Source organism: Mercurialis annua, linkage group LG1-X, assembly GCF_937616625.2.
Source record: "Mercurialis annua linkage group LG1-X, ddMerAnnu1.2, whole genome shotgun sequence".
Classification (NCBI taxonomy): domain Eukaryota; kingdom Viridiplantae; phylum Streptophyta; class Magnoliopsida; order Malpighiales; family Euphorbiaceae; genus Mercurialis; species Mercurialis annua.
The window spans coordinates 8,160,581-8,179,642 of NC_065570.1; the positions used below are offsets into that span (position 1 = coordinate 8,160,581).

General features: G+C 33.8%; 1 protein-coding gene across 1 annotated transcript; it reads left to right on the forward strand.

Moving 5' to 3' along the window:
• The first annotated feature begins 12,453 nt into the window (after positions 1–12,453).
• On the forward strand, positions 12,454–18,401 carry LOC126661016 (calcium-dependent protein kinase 13). The gene is made up of 7 exons (XM_050354770.2): positions 12,454–13,307; positions 13,890–14,033; positions 14,177–14,329; positions 16,250–16,365; positions 16,664–16,831; positions 17,647–17,877; positions 17,957–18,401. The coding sequence occupies exons 1-7, from the start codon at positions 12,686–12,688 to the stop codon at positions 18,098–18,100; spliced, it is 1,578 nt and encodes a 525-aa protein (XP_050210727.1). The 5' UTR covers positions 12,454–12,685; the 3' UTR covers positions 18,101–18,401.
• Positions 18,402–19,062: the final 661 nt, after the last annotated feature.

The following is a 19,062-nucleotide window of genomic DNA, read 5'->3' on the forward strand; positions in this document are numbered from 1 at the left end:
TCATTTGGAGTAAAAGGACCTCCACCTCAACGAATTACACCAATGGAGCTGTGACACCTCAGCACTGTGCATGAATTTGAGAAAAAAATAGTAATTCGTATATGAAAATGAGAAAAATTTAAACTGCGTGATTAAAATGAAAAAACATATAAAGTTGGTGAATTTTTATGACATTAATCCTAAAAATAAATATTGTATTAATGAAAAAATATAAAATTTAATTTTATCAAAAATTATATAAATCAACATACTAAAAAAATGGACTCGGACAAGCTTAAAGACGACGGATAATTACTAATCAAATGAACCGAAAAACCTTTCGGGAATTGGGAAAAAGCAAAATCGTGGATAACCACAAAGAATTGTTTCCTCCAGCCATTATCTAGGCAAGGAAAATAAATGGTAGAACAACTTTTCCTACCAAGAGTAAAAATAAAACAACCATCATACTTTTTCAGTGAAACAAAATGATGAAAAACATTCATAGAAGGAGATTGATCCCGAAGTCTGCACGCCTCCACGAAGGCAACAATATTCTGTATAGTCCCTAGATAAAGCTCCTCTATAGTAATATCTATCCTACAAAACTCAACTAAAAAAGAATCTAAAAAAAATCAAAGACCAGCAGCAAGTTGTTCTTCGAATGTAACTGCCTTCCAAGACAAACCGGGATATCCGAAAGCCCGCATTCGGTAATCGGACAACCTAACTTTATACTCGGAAGGAAAACCATATCTAGAAGAGATATCTAAAATCTCTTCCTAATCGAGACACGACTCACTAAGGGCCATATAAGCAAATTCAGTTTTCGTCCTCCTAACTGCCATCTTAAGGAGGAAAATACAAATAAATATCAAAGGAATTTAAAGAGGCAAAGAAGATCAAAACGAAGTAAACAAAGAAGAAAAACGAAGAACATTATCCAGAAAAAGAAAAACAACACCAGGAAACCAAAGGAAAGTAAAGCATAGCAAAAGAAATACATGAAAGTAAAATGTAACAAAGAAACTCAAGCAAGGTTACCTGAAAATCAAGCATGAATAAAAGAAAGACTAAGATGAAAGCTAAAGATTGAAAAAAATGCTCATAAACATGAAAAGAAAAAGAAAAGAAAAAAAGTTTATTTATAGATAACTGATAAAACAATACACAACAATGAACCTTCTTCTTTTTTTAGTGCATTAAGAGAGAGAAAGTTCTAGAGAGAGAAGCTCTCTGCATGTATCTCAATTTTTTTTGAGTTGATCTGATCGATATTAATTGTCACCCGATCATACAATCCATCATCGATTTGAAATAATTACAATCGGAGGATCGAGTTTAATTTAATTGTCTCTACGGGTGAGTTTATTCATCTGAAATCGTTTCGTTTTCTACTCTAGGGTTCTTGATTTTCCCCAATTTTATCTCGAAATCTCAAATCCAAGCAACCTTTTTCCATTGCTTCAATAATTGTGAAATCCTAATTTATCTTCAAGTAATAATCTAAATCCTTTGGTGGGCAGAGATACACCAATAAGCCTGAATACAAATTTATCTTTTTCCAATTTTAGATTAATAGTCTCGCCGGATTTTATAAGAGATTTAAATCTTCAGTCATCATTTCTTCTCTGAACAGACTCCTTGTCTTCTACTTTTGATTTGCAAAATTAATTGTCATGTATTTTGACTTCTATTCAGCATGGTATATAAAATGGACACCAATACAACATCCTTCCATTCACCTCCTCTCAAATTATTCTTATTTTACACTACTGCTACTTCACCTTCCCATCCTCTTGCTCCTAATGGCTGACCCAAAATACAACTATGATGCCAAAGGGAAAGCTATTCAGTCCACAACCAGAAACATATATGCAATTTTGGAGGATCTTCACCCATAGGAGCTAGTCCCTTATCAATATGCTAATCAACCTCCAGCCATCCAACAACGACCTCTAACCATTAGAGAGCCCTCCTCGGAGCAAACTAGGCCAGCTCCTCACAATCCAACGGATAAAGGAAAAAAAAACTACACCCAGAAAATGAGGATACCCACCACCAATCACTTGAAGCCACGGAAGGAGAAAGCATGGGCAAGCGGTATACATATTGGAGGTCCAAGTCATTCACTCTCCTCACAGGATACTACAACAATCAATGGAGACCCACGTAACCAAGCAGAAAGCTCTGTCGCTGCTCTTACTAGACAAGCAAGGCACATGAAAATTACTGAACCCATTTTGTCCCTAAAGAAGAAGAATGTAGAAACTTACATTCAACAATGGACAGTAGCAGCAAAAATCATATCCCAAAGGAGGTTCAACATTCTGGTAATCAGGAACACCATTGAGCAAACATGGAGGCTGAGAGGGGATTTTGCTATTGCAAGATTTCCGGATAATGTTTTTACAATCAGGTTTGACAACCAACTTGATTATGAACGGGTGTTAGAAGAGCGTCCTTGGAATATTCAGAATAATCATCTCAACATTCAAGAATGGCCAAATGATATTCCGTTATCAAAAATTAATTTTGATGAGTCTCTTTTCTGGGTGCATGTCAATGGGCTTCCTCCAAATCTCATTACAACGGAAAATGGCAAGATGATTGGCGGCTTATTCAGCGGCTTTGTTGAAGTGGATCTGAACGAATTTGCACCCTTATGGAGACAACATTTCCTACGCATCCGGGTTCGGGTTAACAACACTGAGCCTTTCAAGACTGGATTCCACAACGTTACTGAAGATGGAGGCACAGAATGGATTTATTTTACATATGAAAAACTTCCGGATATCTGCTATTTCTATGGGTGCATGGGACATACAGTCAAATTCTGTCTCAAACGAATTGATGAGGAGACGGAGGGCAAAGTTTTTATGGGCAGCTTGATGTACGGACCTCAACTGAGAACTGCAGCTATGATGCATTCTAGCAACTTAGCCCTTGTCAGAGCCAGAACCAGATATTATCAAGCAACTCAGCAAAGAGGGCAATCACAAGGTCCTGAAATGCATTCATCAAGTCCTATTCCAGTTCCTCCTATGGGTAATTCTTCTCAAACTTTTGTTGCCTCCATGCCTGCTGAGGAGGTCCCTTTGGTTGTTTCAGTTGGTACTAATTATTTGTCTAGAATAGTTAGTAGTACTGAAGCGAATGTTGCTGTGCTGACTAGTTTAGAACAATGGGGGGTGTCTGATATTGTGCAATCTAATATTTCTGCAATGTATGATACTGCTGAGCCTATTTTTTCTACTCTGACTCAAACTGGGTTACAAGATTCTTTTGAAACTATATCTCCATTCTCTCTTCCAGCATTGACTGAGTTGAGCCCAGTGAGGGAGTGGAGACTTCCCCAGAATATGGTTACTACCCTTAGTCCTAGAGTTCAAACTGAATATAGACAACTACCTCCAACGGCGTCTTTGGGACAGGATTTGCAATCAGATATTTTGGTGGATTATCTCTACGCCAATGGATATAGGGGCAGTACTGCAGGAGGTATTTCGAGTGCTGATCTTGCTGAAATCATAGAGTTGTTGAATGACATTTATAGAGGTGGTCCCATCCCCATTCTCTCACCACCAAAGTTGGCTGAACAATTTACTGCTCCAATGGTTCCAAATTCAGAAGTCCAGGCAACTGTTACCAAGCCAAAGAAAAAAAGGGGGAGACCTGCAAAGAAGAAATTCGAAGGAGCCAGAGAAATCCCAACAGATCAGAAGAAAACTAAAAGGGGGAAGCGAAAGTTGTACAACACTGATTTTGTTGATCAATATGCTCCAATAGAAGGGCCTCCGGAGCCCAAATGAGAATCTTCAGCTGGAATTGTCAAGGACTAGGGAACAACTTGACAATTTCCCATCTTAAAACTTTTTGTAGAGCTTTAGCTCCTGATATTATGTTCCTAATGGAAACTAAAAATAAGAGCAAAAAAAATTAAAGAAATTAATAGAAAAATGTGGTTTTCAGTATTTCTGTTTTGTTGATCCTTTTGGTATTTCTGGTGGTATTTGTTTAGCATGGAAAAATCACATTACTGTTCAAATTCAAGGCACAAGCCAATACCTCATTATTTGCAGTATCATAGACCAAAAAAAGACCAACTTTGATATAATTTTTTGCCATTTACATTCCCAGAAATTAATTAGAAATACTCAGTTTTAAGAAATCATCCAACTTAAAAATAATCTACAAGATCCATTCCTATGTATTGGAGACTTTAATGACATTTTACATTATACGGAAAAAGAAGGAGGAAATCCATTATTTTATGAGCACCATGAAAACTTTGTTAATTTTGTCTCAGATATGAATTTAACGGATATGGGCTTCTCGTGGCCGGAGTTTACTTGGTGTAATCGCAGAAATCCGCCATACATGATCCGGGAAAGAATAGACTGGAGTTTCGCATCTGCAACGTGGATAGAATTATTTCCGAATTACCAAGTTTCCCATCATTCAGATATAGGATCTGATCATTGCCCCATTCTGATAGATACAAACAGAATTCGAGGTACTTCATCGAGAAAATTTTATTTTGACAGTAGAGCCGGATGTAACACATTTAATCGGTACCATTTGGGAATTTCAAATTGAAGGAAGTACGATGTTTCAAATTCACACAAAACTCAAAACTATCAGACACAAACTTTTTGAATGGTGATCTAAAAACAATAAAAATTCAAAGACAAAAATGGATGCAATTCTCCAAAAAATAAATGATATAAAAAATCAAAATGCAGACAACTTGGATTTGGACACCATTCGTAGTTTAGAGACTGATTTGGCGAAGGTGACTTTAGAGGAAGAATGTTATTGGGCTCAAAAATCTCGGCAACTTTGGCTACAAGAGGGTGACAAAAATACTAAATTTTTTCACGGAGCGAAAAAAGAAAGATATCGTAGGAATATAATTCATGGAATAATGTCTCCAAATCAGTAATGGATCGAAGAACCGGAGATGGTTAAAACATAATTTAGTAAGTACTTCCGAACCATTTTCACAGCACAAAATAATCTGGATCAACCAGAATTGTTTAGGAATTTTCCACCTCGTGTCACGACAGCTATGAACGATGCTTTAGTTTCCCCTATCTCAAACTCAGAAATAAAATCAGCAGTGTTTTCAATAAACCCAATCAAAGCTCCCGGAGGGGATGTGTTCACTGGGTTCTTTTTCCAAAACTACTGGAGCATTATAGGCGCAAATATTACTACCTCAATTAAGGAATTTTTTAGCGGAGGTAAAATGCTCAAAAGCATGAATCACACAATTATCTCCCTAATTCCGAAAGTTCAACATCCTCTTCTAGTCTCTGATTTTAGGCCGATTAGTTTGTGCTCTGTTTACTATAAAATCATTTCAAAAATCATAACATCATGCCTCCAAAAAATTTTACCCACCATCTTAAGCCAGTCTCAAAATGCATTTGTTAAAGGACAATCAATCGCAGACAACATTTTAATAGCGCATGAACTGCTCCATTTTCTCAAAGGTTACAAATCAGGCCTAAACAATTATATGGCGTTGAAACTTGATGTCAGCAAGGCATATGATAGGTCAGATAGCAGTATTAAATCATTATGCTATATCTTGTGGTCAATCTGAAAAGCCCGGAATTCAGCAATCTTTAAAGAAAAGGCGTGGACTGAATCGATGGCTATCGAAATGGCTATTGCTTATGAAACAGAATATCAACAAGCCCAAACAGCCAAATTCAATCTTGGTCGATCAAATATTAATTCTCCTTCAAGATCCACATCCAGCTCTACCGTCAACTCTTCCGGGAATAATTGCTCAATCACAATTCAATATGATGCAGGAACTAATAAGGACAAAAAATTTGGGGCAGTAGCGGGTATCGCTTTCTCAAAGGACGGGTTCAGATTAGGGAATTTCTCAGCAATTTTTAGATTTATTTGGGATCCGGAAATTCTAGAGTTCCTCGCTTTGCGTGAAGTTTTAAAGTGGAGTATCCGTATGGGTTGGTTTGATGTTTCGTTTGAAGGAGACGCCATCCAAGTATCCCAGTCAATAAACAGTGGCAGTTGCCAGCTGTCATTATGCTGGGGTATATGTTAAGATATTTGGTGGCTAAAATCTCTCCTTCGAAACACAGGTTTCAAATACATCAAGCGAGAAAATAACAAAGAAGTGCATCAACTCGCACAACAAGCAAAGGCGAATTTTATATCAGCTCTAAATCAATAGTCCTTGTAGTTTCCCTTTGTTCTTTCTATCTCTATCTATCTTTGGAAAAAAAATAACTGGTAAATATGAATAAGTTATACAAAACAAGACACTTGTTTTAAAATTGAAAATACTAAATAACGGATGACTGACACATGTAAAAAAAAGCATATGGAAACCCTAACAAGCAAGCGAAATGACTCGCTAAAAAATGAATCGACTCGCCCCAAATAAAATTAAAATTTACTAAAGCATAAATACCAAGATTTTAACTCACTTGCGGGGAGGCTAATGATGGAAATCGAATTCTATCATAACTACAGTGGAATCGAGTCGCATAAGATGTTTTTTCCGAGAGAACATCAGTTCTCGGCTAAAGTATAAGAACCCGCCAATATCAGTGTCCGAATCCATAAAATTCACCGAGCTTGAAGATCAAAAGAAGAATCAGCCGAATCCTCAAATAATCTGGTATCCCCGAGGACTCAGAGAAAGCGCATTGCCTAAGGGAATCGCCTAAAGACCGAATATACGGAATATCTTTCCTATTTGGACACAGATTTCAAATTAGGAAGATTAGCTTCTTCAGCAAGTGATTCCTGAATAAGACTTCTTTTTGAATAAGGAATTCTTTTCCTATTCAAGTTCAACATCTACCAAATAGGAGTCACTTTCCTATTTGAAAGTCTATTAGGTATTCTCTCAACTACTATATAAAGAGTTCGAGCTATGCCTAAGAACACAATTGCATTCATATACTAAAAACGCTACTCAAAATCTAAACTGACTTTAACATCGGAGAGTTAATCGGACAACTACCTTCCAGTTAGTTTTTACCCTGTTTTACAGATCACACACCGAATTAGAAAACAGACTCTATCATTAATTAACAAATTCAATTATTTATCAAAAAAAAAAACTAACAAATTCAATTATTAGTGTCGGATTACTTGATGTTATTACTTATTAGGACAAAGATCATGGTCAGAGATTCTTTCTCGCAACAATATACAGATATATGAAGACATGCCATAGATTCTTCTCTTTGGACTTTTCAATAGTTATTGTCCTAAACCAGTCACTCATCATTAAAGCTAAAAGTAAAACATTAGCAAAACATATATTTAAGTTTCTACATTATCATATTTTTATAAAGGAGACCCTTCCATTATAATTTATATATACTGAAATTTTATATTTTTCATTTTATAATCTTTAGATCACTTTGTCAAAAAAAAGAAAAAAAGATAATTCACGGTATCAAATCAAACCAAAAAAATTCAATTGATGTACTTATTTTCAATAATAATAAAATACAGGGACTCAATTTAAAAAATAATAATATAAAAAATAAATAATTTTTTTATTTCAAATATATTAACGGCGCATGTAGTAAAAAATGAATAAATACAGGGATCTATTCAAAAAAGAAGAAGATATGATAGTATAATAACCTAAATATATATTTTGCCTAAAACATTTCCTTTGTATGGTTATTATCTTAGCACCTACCTAACTAAGTAACTATTTATAAGAAACTCGGGTAACTATTAATTTAATGAGATCCAATGAATTAAAAAAAAAAAAAATAAGTAACTATTATACTTTTTTTTTTTTCTGTTCATTAATTCATGGAATTTGGTCCTACAAATTACCCTAACAAACACTATCATTAAAAGAACAATTTTGTAACCTAAAAACCAGCAATCAACACACATGTTATTAATTTTATTTATATATTATACATATATATTTAATTTGTTTAATAATTGTTTTTGTATTTTATGAGATTAAGTTTTTATTTCCTTATTAGAGCATCTCCACTCTAGTGCTAAAATACCTCACAATGCTATAATTTAGCATTTAGTATAAAAAACACATCTCCATTGCACTTCTATTTCATGTGCTAAATTTAACATATGCTAAACTTTGTGCCAAATTTGTTAGAAAGTTTAGCATATGCTAAATTTTATTATATCTAAATTATTTACAGATATGCCATCAATAATGATAATCACTTATAAAACTATAAATTTAGTATTTAGTTTAGCATTTTGCAATGGAGCAAATTTCAATAATATGTGCTATATGTAGCATTTTATCTTATTTTGTGCTAAAAATAGCATAAAAAATACAACATGGAATGGAGATGCTCTTATTATTACAAGTACTATAATTTAGAAATGGAATAGATAGGTTTCAGAGGTAATTTATGACAGCGTCCATTAATTTCGTGTTATAAACAGATTAACAAGTTTTAAATACAGATCTGCAAAAGATCAATTTAAATTTATCAATTTTACATTTCTAACGAATCAAATTATCTATATATTAATGAAAGAAAATAACATAACAGAAAATGAAAAAGACAGAAAGAGACCCACTGAGCCTCTGAATTGAACTAACAAGCATAAAGAAAACAGACAAAAGGACCCAAATTCTGCTTAAATTTCAAATGTTTGCAAATTAAAGAGACAACAAATGGCATATTCTCTTCTTAATTCTTGCTTTTCATTCTATTCTTTTTTCTTTTCTTTTAAGTTTGCACCTACCATTTCCTTCCATTCTAAGATTTTCTCTAAACATTACTCTCCTTACCTAAACATTGAATTTCCACACCATTTCACTCACTTTATAACATATTCTTATATAAATTAGGAGTTAGCGGGAATTAACGGAAAATAGTATATATTTTTAAATTTAAACCAGACAAATTACGGTCTACGGAGAATCGGGGTTTAAACCCCGACCTCATGCAACGAAGGACTTGGCTATTAGGCCAAGCCTTCACATGCTTGATAGCATATTCATGTGTTTGTAATTCTATAATGGCTTAGTACACTCATTTTTAAGTCTTTCTATTTGTAGCTCAAACTTTTAAAACTGTCAATTTTAAACGATTTTTAAAATTTCACTTTAATTGTAACCATTTGTTCAATTAGAGTGAAAAAAAAAATCCATGCCCTTCATATTGCTTTAAATTATTCTAGTTTGACATTTTTAAAAATTCCAAATATGAATGACATATTTAAATCTTTTTCTACTTCAACTTAAAAAAATAGCAACAACGAAAATTAAAAATTGAGAAATGAACTAAAATTTACGATTTTAATATTTTGGGCAGTAAATAAAAATGTTGTAAAGATGAGGTATTATTCAATAATTAAGCCTTTTATAAAGAAGATAGATCTTGTTTTAACATTTGAATTCAAAGGATTAACATATTAAAAGAATCTTTAATAATCCATATTTATAAAATATTAAGTTATAAAAACTTATGTTAAAAAAAAGTATATGAGGAAATTATAGAGAAAAGAACGCATCGATGTAATGTTTTAAAATTTTGAATTGAACATAATTTCAAAATTTATAATTGAGGTTACCTTTCTAGTTTCACCATTGAATTCTCTCATTTTGAGTGAAAAAATGTAGGCTTGTAGTAATGCATGGCATGGTTCAACAAGAAATAAGATGACTTTTCATGAAAAGTTTGAGAGAGTGATACGACTTGACTCTAGAAAGAAAAAGTTAAAAAAAGTTAAATAAGTGACATATAGTTAAAGGCTTTTTTTTTTTAAGCCCATCCGGTTTCCAAGGCTTCGCCTTGACTAATCCGGATCCGACCCGTGTCGCGCACCTGGCATGGTGGGTGAGTCTTCCAGTGGGAATTTTCTGCATTCACAAGGACTCGAACCCGAGACCTTGCTTAAGCGATAACAAGCCGCTTACCACTTGGACCAACTCCCATTGGTAAAGGCTTTTTAAATATTAACTATTTGAGAAACCTCTCAAATAGTAAATTTTTTTCTTTCTTGTTCATGTGAGGTGGTTTTTGGCAAAAATTACATCCCCAATCTCTCAAATTCAGGTTTTTTTTCCAGTTTTTTCATAGGTTTTATCTTTATTTTTAGATAAAATTTCTTTCTTGAACAGTGTTGGTCTAGATTTAAAAATTATTTTCTACCCTAATATTTTAATTGAGATTGGATCCGATCTAGTAGAAATTAAGAGTACTTTTTCATCTTTGGAGATGAAATTGTTTTTTGCGGTGCAAACGACTTGAATTTCTGAAACAATTAGAGGCACCATCTTACGACGGATTTTACCAAATATACGTATGTTTTACGTCAATATCGATGATGTCTTTAATTTTCAAGAGGAGATATATCACATAAGATGTGATTCAGGACTTTAACGATGAAGTTATAGCTGCTAACTGTAGCAGTTGCGCGATTAAAGTTAGTATTATCATGGAAAGCGAAACTAATCTAATTTTCTTTATTTTAAAGGTTGTAATGGATGTCTTCAATAACAACTTTTTACTTTATAATATTATCAATTTGATAGCACATTACTACTTTAACTTAATTGAGATGCATAAATGTTGTTTTAATTATCATAAAACATCTCATGTAATAGCATATGACTATTTTAATTTATTTAATTGGTTGGGGTATATTCCTCCGATTATCATATTCTATATACTGGCTGATAATCATCTTTTAATTAATATAATTTTTTATTTTCAAAAAAAAATATCAATTATGTTTTTAAATTATATAATAACGAAAAAATTAACAACTTTATTAAAACATAAAAATAAAAAAATTGGAAATGAAACGCAATTTCTAACAGATATATTTTCTCCATCCATTTAAAAAAATATATTTCATTTGTATATGAATTAAGAATAAATAAAGATCAATTCAACTGTTGTACTTGGTATGAAATATAAAAAAAAAAAAATCATTTTTGAGACTATGAAGTTATATGAATCTTCCAACTTCTCGTTTTCGTATCAAACCGCACTTTCTCTAAAGAGTGAAACACACAATCCGGTTTTAAAAGTAAAAAGTTTAAAAATTGTGCTTAATATTTTTCTCATTCATTGAATTAATGCTTAATGATTTTTATATTTTAATTTTCACCTTATATTTTAAAACTTTAAAAATAGATTATTTTTTTAAAATAAAAATTAAGAGATTTTTTTTTCCTTTTCTCAGGTTAGCTCCCTCCGCTCTGATTACCCGCAGACGATCCTTCAAAACGAGGAGCATATCTACAACTCCCCATGAGCAGATCTGCAGCTCCTCCAACGAGGAGCTGAAGGAGCTCCTGTTTCTCATTTTGGAGGAGTAGATATGCTCCTCGGAGCAGATTTTTCCCTAATGGTAGTTCACGGTGGCTGTGGTGGAGTGGTTGGTGGTGGTAGTGGTTGTCGATTTTGATTTTCGGGTGGTGGGTGGCAGCAGACGGTGGTGGCGGCGGCGGTGAGAGGGAAGAAAAAGAATCCCTAATTTCTGTTCAAAAATAATTAAAACTAGTGTTAATTAGTGTTTAATTTAAGATTTTAATTAGTGTTAATTAAGATTATTTAGAGTTAATTAGGATTAATATTTTTAATTAGGCAATCCTACTCTCTTTTTTGGGTCAAAAGAGTGAAATTGATCTCGTTTTTGTGCGGGTTGAATTGGTCCAGTTTTGCTAAATTGTGGGTTGAACTGATCCGGTTTGCTCGAAAACGACTTTTTTGATATTTCGTACCAAGTACAGAGGGTAATTGATCTTTTATTTGATTAAGAATAAACTATTTGTGACTTTTACTTTTACTAACGGTGATCTCGTAAATTGTATTTGAAATTGTAACTCATTAGTTTTAAAAAGAGAAAGAACAAAAAATATTTATACTTTTGATTTAAAATATTTGTCTCTTCAGAAAAATTGTTGGTCCATAATATTTAACACTATAAAATATTAAAAAAATATTTATTGATATTTTTTTTAAAAAATAATAAATAATTAGTCGAAACTAAAAAGACTAATCAATAATATAGAAATAATTGTATTTAACATGAACAATTTAATAAAAAAAATATTAAATAAAATATATTTTAATTCTTTAATCTATATAAAATATTTTAAAACAAAAAATATTATAGACGTAAAAAATAAATTAATAAAAACAATACCTCCATTGTGAAACTGAAAGAGAGTACAAATTAACTGAAAATTGAAGGGTCCTTTATCGTAAAGCCAAATTCAATTCTTTTTGTACACAAAAAATGATAACCCATCATTCTGTCTCGTTTGCTCCCAATGGCCAACACAACAGACCAATAACCGAATCGAATCGAATCGAACCCAATCGAACCCAACCCAACCCAACCCAACGTCTCTCTGTTTTCCCACCCACCACCCCGTTCCGACCTGCATATTAGCCGACAAAAGTCACACTACCAAAGACGACGATTCTTTAAATTAAAAAAATAGTAAACTCATTTTCAGTTCACTTATAAAAAATTTAAAACAGTAAAAAATATCTCAAAAGACTAAAAAAGAAAAAAAATTCCTCACAAAAAGCCACCGTACTCAGTACTCACACCACACCACACCACCACCACAACCACCACCAACTCCGCCACTTCTCTCTCCTTCCTACTCTATTAGTAGGAGTAGAATGTGAAACCCTAACTTCAAGATCCGTCGCCAAATCAACACCTCAGCTAGAAAAATATGGGAAACTGTTGCAGATCTCCGGCCGCCGTAGCAAGAGAAGACGTGAAATCAAACTACTCAAGCCACGACCACAGCAAAAAAGACAACACAGTAACAAAAAAACTACCGATCACAGTCTTAAACGACGTTGCAAAGGAGAATATAGAAGAGAAATACCTAGTCGATCGCGAGCTAGGTCGCGGCGAGTTTGGAGTAACTTATTTATGTATAGACCGTGATAACAGAGAATTACTAGCTTGTAAAAGTATTTCCAAGAGAAAACTTAGAACCGCCGTTGATATCGACGATGTGCGACGGGAAGTTGCTATTATGAAACATTTGCCTAAAAATTCGAGTATTGTGAGCTTGAAGGAGGCGTGTGAGGATGATAATGCGGTTCATTTGGTGATGGAGTTGTGTGAAGGCGGCGAGCTGTTTGATCGGATTGTGGCGCGAGGTCATTATACGGAACGGGCGGCTGCGGCGGTGACAAGAACTATTGTGGAAGTTGTGCAGCTTTGTCATAAGCATGGCGTGATTCATCGCGATTTGAAGCCGGAGAATTTTTTGTTTGCTAATAAGAAGGAGAATTCGCCTTTGAAAGCTATTGATTTTGGATTGTCTATTTTTTTCAAGCCAGGTGAGGAACAACTCTAGGTTTTTACTCTTGTAGATTAACTGATTTCAATTGTTAAGTGTGATGTTGTGCTGTGATTGAGATTGTAGAAAAAAGTTTCAGGGTAATTAATGGTTGTGCTGTGACTGATTGTTTAGTTTTGCCCAATGGAATCTGAAGTTGTTGAATTTGAAATTATTGAAGTTAGAATGCCGAGAAAATTTCGAGTTCTGGTGGATGTGAAAAGTTGGAATCTTGTATGCAAACTCAGAAAGCTCCTATATCTGAATGGGAATAGTAAATGTCTAATTGATGGTGCTAAATTGTTGCCCATGCAAAGCCTGAATGTTAAATTTTACTGATTTTTGATGCTATAGCGATTCGGTGAAATGAATTATTGAGAATTTATATGTAAAAGGTCAATGATACATTGGTTTCTGTTGATTGTAGATTATTTTCAGTTGATTGTAAAAGGTAAATGATTATAGATTATTTTCAGTTTATTTATATGTAAAAGGTCAATAATTATAGATTATTTTCAGTTGATCGTAGTCATTGCTATGTTTGGTTGCCAAATTTTATTGCTGAAACTTTTTAATCTTCCAGGCGAGAGGTTCTCTGAAATTGTTGGAAGTCCATACTACATGGCCCCAGAGGTGCTCAAGCGGAATTATGGGCCAGAAATTGACATATGGAGTGCAGGAGTCATTCTCTATATTTTATTATGTGGAGTTCCTCCATTTTGGGCTGGTAATGATGTATTCTTTTTATTCTCTCTCCATGCATGTGTGTATCTATGGCTGAAGGAGGACAGAAGTTCCTTGGATAGACAAATTGTTTTCTTATGAAAGTTAAGGTTGTTTCTACTCTAGCTAACTCTACTTCTTATACAGAATCCGAGCAAGGGGTTGCTCAGGCCATTCTTCGTGGTATTATAGATTTTAAAAGGGATCCTTGGCCGAATATTTCCGAGGGTGCTAAGAGTCTTGTCAAGCAAATGTTGGAGCCTGACCCAAAACTTCGACTAACAGCAAAGCAAGTAATAGGTATTTACATCTCTCTGATGTTTCTTTATAGTACCTTCCTTATGTTAGATGTTTAGCACGCCTTCTCTTCTTGTGCTGCTTCATTTTCTTTCAAGGAAATTATCTGCCCGGAAGGTGTTTTTTTTGGGGGAAAATGAAATACATCTTTTAGAAAAAATCAAATTATTACTCGAAGAAAATTAATCTTGTACCGGTCAGCTTGGAGTAGAACAATGCGTGCTTGCTCTCTTATTTGTGGTACCTGCTTTTATACTTCAAGTTTGCCAAGTCTCCAAGCTTGGCACATGCCAAATTCTTGTTAAATTGGTGAAATATTGTGCTAGTTACTTGAAGAAATAGGAAAAAGGATAGAGTGGTAAGCTGAGGAGCATAGAGAAGAAGTCGTAAACAAATGCATTAAAAGGGATAATCATGAAAAACTTAAGAAAATATAAATATTACATGGCCACAATAGACGCGATGAAAATATTTGGTTCTATTAATGTGTTACATGGCGAGCTTGAGATTAAAGGAGTCAAAGAATATAGAGGGTGTGTTCTTGTCTTTATCTCTCCCATTTTAATTAATTAGCAAGCTTTGTGCCAACGTTTCCATTCCTCAGTGGCTTTTGAAACAAATTCTTTATCTCATTTGCACAAATTGCAACTCAGTCATACAATCCAAATAGAGAATTTCACCCACCCTACTGAATATGAAAAGGAAAATATATGTAGACAATGACATGTGGTCTAATATGCATGTCTCTTTTGTCGAAATGAAACATTCAGTCTTTTAATAGGCAAAATACAACTCAATAAATGACGAAATTTTAATAAAATAAATGCATTACTTTTTCTTAATGTGTCAAATTTATGAAAAATCATGGAATGTAATGTTTGATTTTAATAGTGAATTATTATAGTTTGCATTATCAAACCCTAGGAGTACTTCTATAAATTTTCCCAGGTCTCTTAGAGTTATGAACCAACTTTAGAAGTGGGAAAAATAAGACGAGATCACTACATGGAAAAATAAACCAACCTTAATAAATGTAGTACATTTATAGAACCAAATTGGCGTCGTGCCTAACAGAAAAGCTGGTTATCAGAATGACATGCTAGGCTGAGTGGCTTGCCTTGTGCATATATGACCACTTGTAATTTACAACACTCCAGGTGAGTAGTTGAGTTTAGACCATAACAATCTACAGAATGATTTGTTTGAAAAGAGTTGTTTAGATATGAACTAATAATGCATCTTACTTTTAGAACCTTACTATTATTTGGAGTATGGGATTAGCAAATACTACAAAAGTCTCATACTTAAGCTTGATTATGCAAATTCAAGTGACTAAATACAAGAAAATTGCTACTTGTAAAGTAAGACTAGCCTGTCTAAGTTTAAGACTTTAGCATATCACTAAGCTGCCTCTCCACATATATGTATGCTAAGTGGTGTACCCTGTGTGTTTGTATACATACCTGAATCCAATCTAAAAAATAATATTTTTGAGATATTTTAGAACATGTAGAAAAAAAATGATGGATATGAAACAATATGGGTTTCCTTACAGATATATTAACATTTTAATCTCTCGTAATTGAGCGTGATTTATAACATAGAGTGACAAATGCAAGAGTTTGTTTAGCTTACTATTTCAGAGCACTGTGTTGCTAGTTTAATGAGGATCCTGGATGTTTGAGAGATGGTGAATTATGCTGCTGTTTCAGTGTTGATTGGAATTCTCAATGATATATTCCTGAATTCCTACGGGCTATTAACTTTTAATTACGTGAATGTCAAATACAGCAATATCCAGTTTGCTAGTATACCTAAGCTTCTTTAAGTTGTTAATGTATCTTAATTTCGGTAATCATTGCATTACAACTTTTCAAACAATTCTGATTTCAATTCATCTGTTGCATGTGTCTTCCTGTACAGAGCACCCATGGCTCCAAAATGCTAAAAAGGCTCCAAATGTTCCTCTTGGTGATGTTGTTAAGTCAAGGCTAAAGCAGTTTTCAATGATGAACAGATTCAAAAGAAAAGCACTTCGGGTCAGTGACTAAAATATTTATATTACTATTAGTTTTCCTTTGGCTAACCGTAGGCCATAGTGAAACTTCTGAAGTGTTCCTTTGGCTACCCATAGGTCATAGGTTTGATGCATGGACACAGCCCCTTTGCAAAATAATGCAAGGGTTAGGGACCTTAGGGTTTGTCCCACACCCACCCACCGCACCACCCCTACCCCCACCCAGAAATAGCTGGGAAACATTTTTTGCGATTCAATGAGCCCTTTTTAAGCTCTGATGTCTTTTACAGTCTAAACCAATTAAGTTCATTTTCATGCAGGTTATTGCTGAATTCTTATCAATTGAAGAAGTTGGAGACATCAAAGAGACTTTCAAGAAGATGGACACTGATAATGATGGAGTTGTTTCAATTGAAGAATTGAAATCTGGACTCCAAAATCTTAACTCCCAGCTTGCAGACTCTGAATTTCAAAGGCTTATTGAAGCTGTGAGTGTACTGCTTTCACTGTCATCAACATTAAATAAATTCTAATTCTTTTTCCCGTTTGTTATGTTTGTCTACAGTAAATAGTAACTTGATTAGCTTGGATGTTGGCTAGTGCATATGAGTTAAGCCTGTTAAGTCTTTTACTGGTTAATTGATCTATCAGTCTTCCTTTAGGCTGCGCATCTCAAAAATTCCTTTGAGATGACATGGCGATATGTCCATGACATGATTTATTGTTTTCTTATGTCATGGCCGTGTTTAATTTTTTGGGTCTGTTGTGCAAAACCAAATGGTTTGGATTTGTAGATATTGGGCTCATATCTAGTAAGAAGGGAGAGGTAAAGTGAGTGAACGTAGTGCAAAGATTTATGTGCTTTGTACTCTTTGCTTTTAATATTTTTTTTTTTTTTGAGAAACTTTGCTTTTAATATTTTAAATGGTCTTAACTTAAATATACAGTATAAAATTCTAGCTCAGAATTTATTTGAGGGGGGGGAGTAACCCTCTTCTTTATTGTTTTCTAGGGGAGGGAAATCAAAGTTGGTTTGTTTTTGGGAGAAAATAAAAAAATTGGGAAGAAAAATACAGTAATGCTGTTACATGAGCTTTTGTTTGCCAAAAATATTATTGGGGATTGCAGGTTATTTGCATAATTAAGTTAAAAAATGCACTGAAAAAAGTCTGCACATTCCTGCTTAAACCGTATCCGATGACAAGTGATGTGTAAAATGTGGGCAATTCTTGAAAGGCATTAAGGGAAAAGATTAATGTATTAGTTTATTACTGTTTTAATTGGTCAAATTGTGTTCCTACAGGTAGATACAAATGGGAAAGGTACACTAGACTATGAGGAATTTCTTGCTGTTTCCTTGCATCTACAAAGGATGGCCAACGATGAGCATCTCCACAAGGCATTTTCCTACTTTGACAAGGACAGCAATGGTTATATCGAACCAGATGAACTTCGGAATGCTTTGATGGAAGATGGAGCAGATGATTGTACAGATGTAGCCAATGACATCTTCCAAGAAGTCGATACTGACAAGGTGAAGAGCCAATGTTTGTTTACCATTATATTTTTGATTCCGTGGCTTAAAATCTGACATCATCATTCTACGAATGCAGGATGGGAAAATCAGCTACGAAGAATTTGTTGCTATGATGAAAACCGGAACAGATTGGCGGAAGGCTTCTCGTCATTACTCGAGAGGCAGATTTAACAGTCTAAGCATGAAACTAATGAAGGACGGTTCTCTCAACTTGGGGTGAGAGCGACAGATACGAAGGTTTGTTTTATTCGTCCATGAAAAGCAAAGTATTAGGTCATCACTCTCCATCTTAGACTTGCTTTCTTCTGTGATTATTTGCTCGTTTTTTTTTTTTAAATTTGCTTGGGAGCTAACGGAGATTGATTGCGTCTTGTCTGTCTCTGCAAATATTGATTATGTAATGTATGCTTCGATCCATTATCACTTCAACCTTTGCTAATTGTTTACAGTTGACAATGTGAGTTTTGAACTCTTAGGGCTGTAGCATATTCTACGTCAACAAAAGGTATTGCGATTCTATCTGTTTTTTGTGCTACAAATTTAGACACGCACGCTTCTGTTTCCGTAACATGTGCATAAATACTTCTCGAGTTCTACATTTTGGTGTTTCATTTTCATGTCTGAAATCATTAAAAATATGTTTTTTCATTTTCCGTTTTAGTCTCTCCCTTTCTCTTGCTATGTATAGTTCATAACTTAATTACGTTATAGTTCATAACTTAATTACGTTGTATCTTCAGAGTAGTTCAGCAACATTAATTATACTTTAAATATCTTGTTCGATTTCAAATTAAGCATCATAAACTTAATTATCAAGTATCATTAAAAAATATACTTCAACGTCCCGATAAAGTTATCTTTTTCTGTTCTGTTTAAAAAACTCTTACTCATTTTTAGTAAATAACAATTTTTAAAATTAATTTTATTATAATATCCTTATTTAAAATCCACTAAAAACTGATTTTTATTGCTATCTATTGAATTATGTCCGGAAATAAGAATGAACAAAGGATCATTTCACCTCCTGAACTTGGTACGAAGTATTAAAAAAGGTCAAAGTTCGTGAAACTGGATCAAACAAACCCATAACTTGGCAAAATCGAATCAGTTTCACCTTTCCTCCATCCTCGTCCACTCACATACAACGTTTGAAACACTCTATATAAATATAATGGTAAAAGG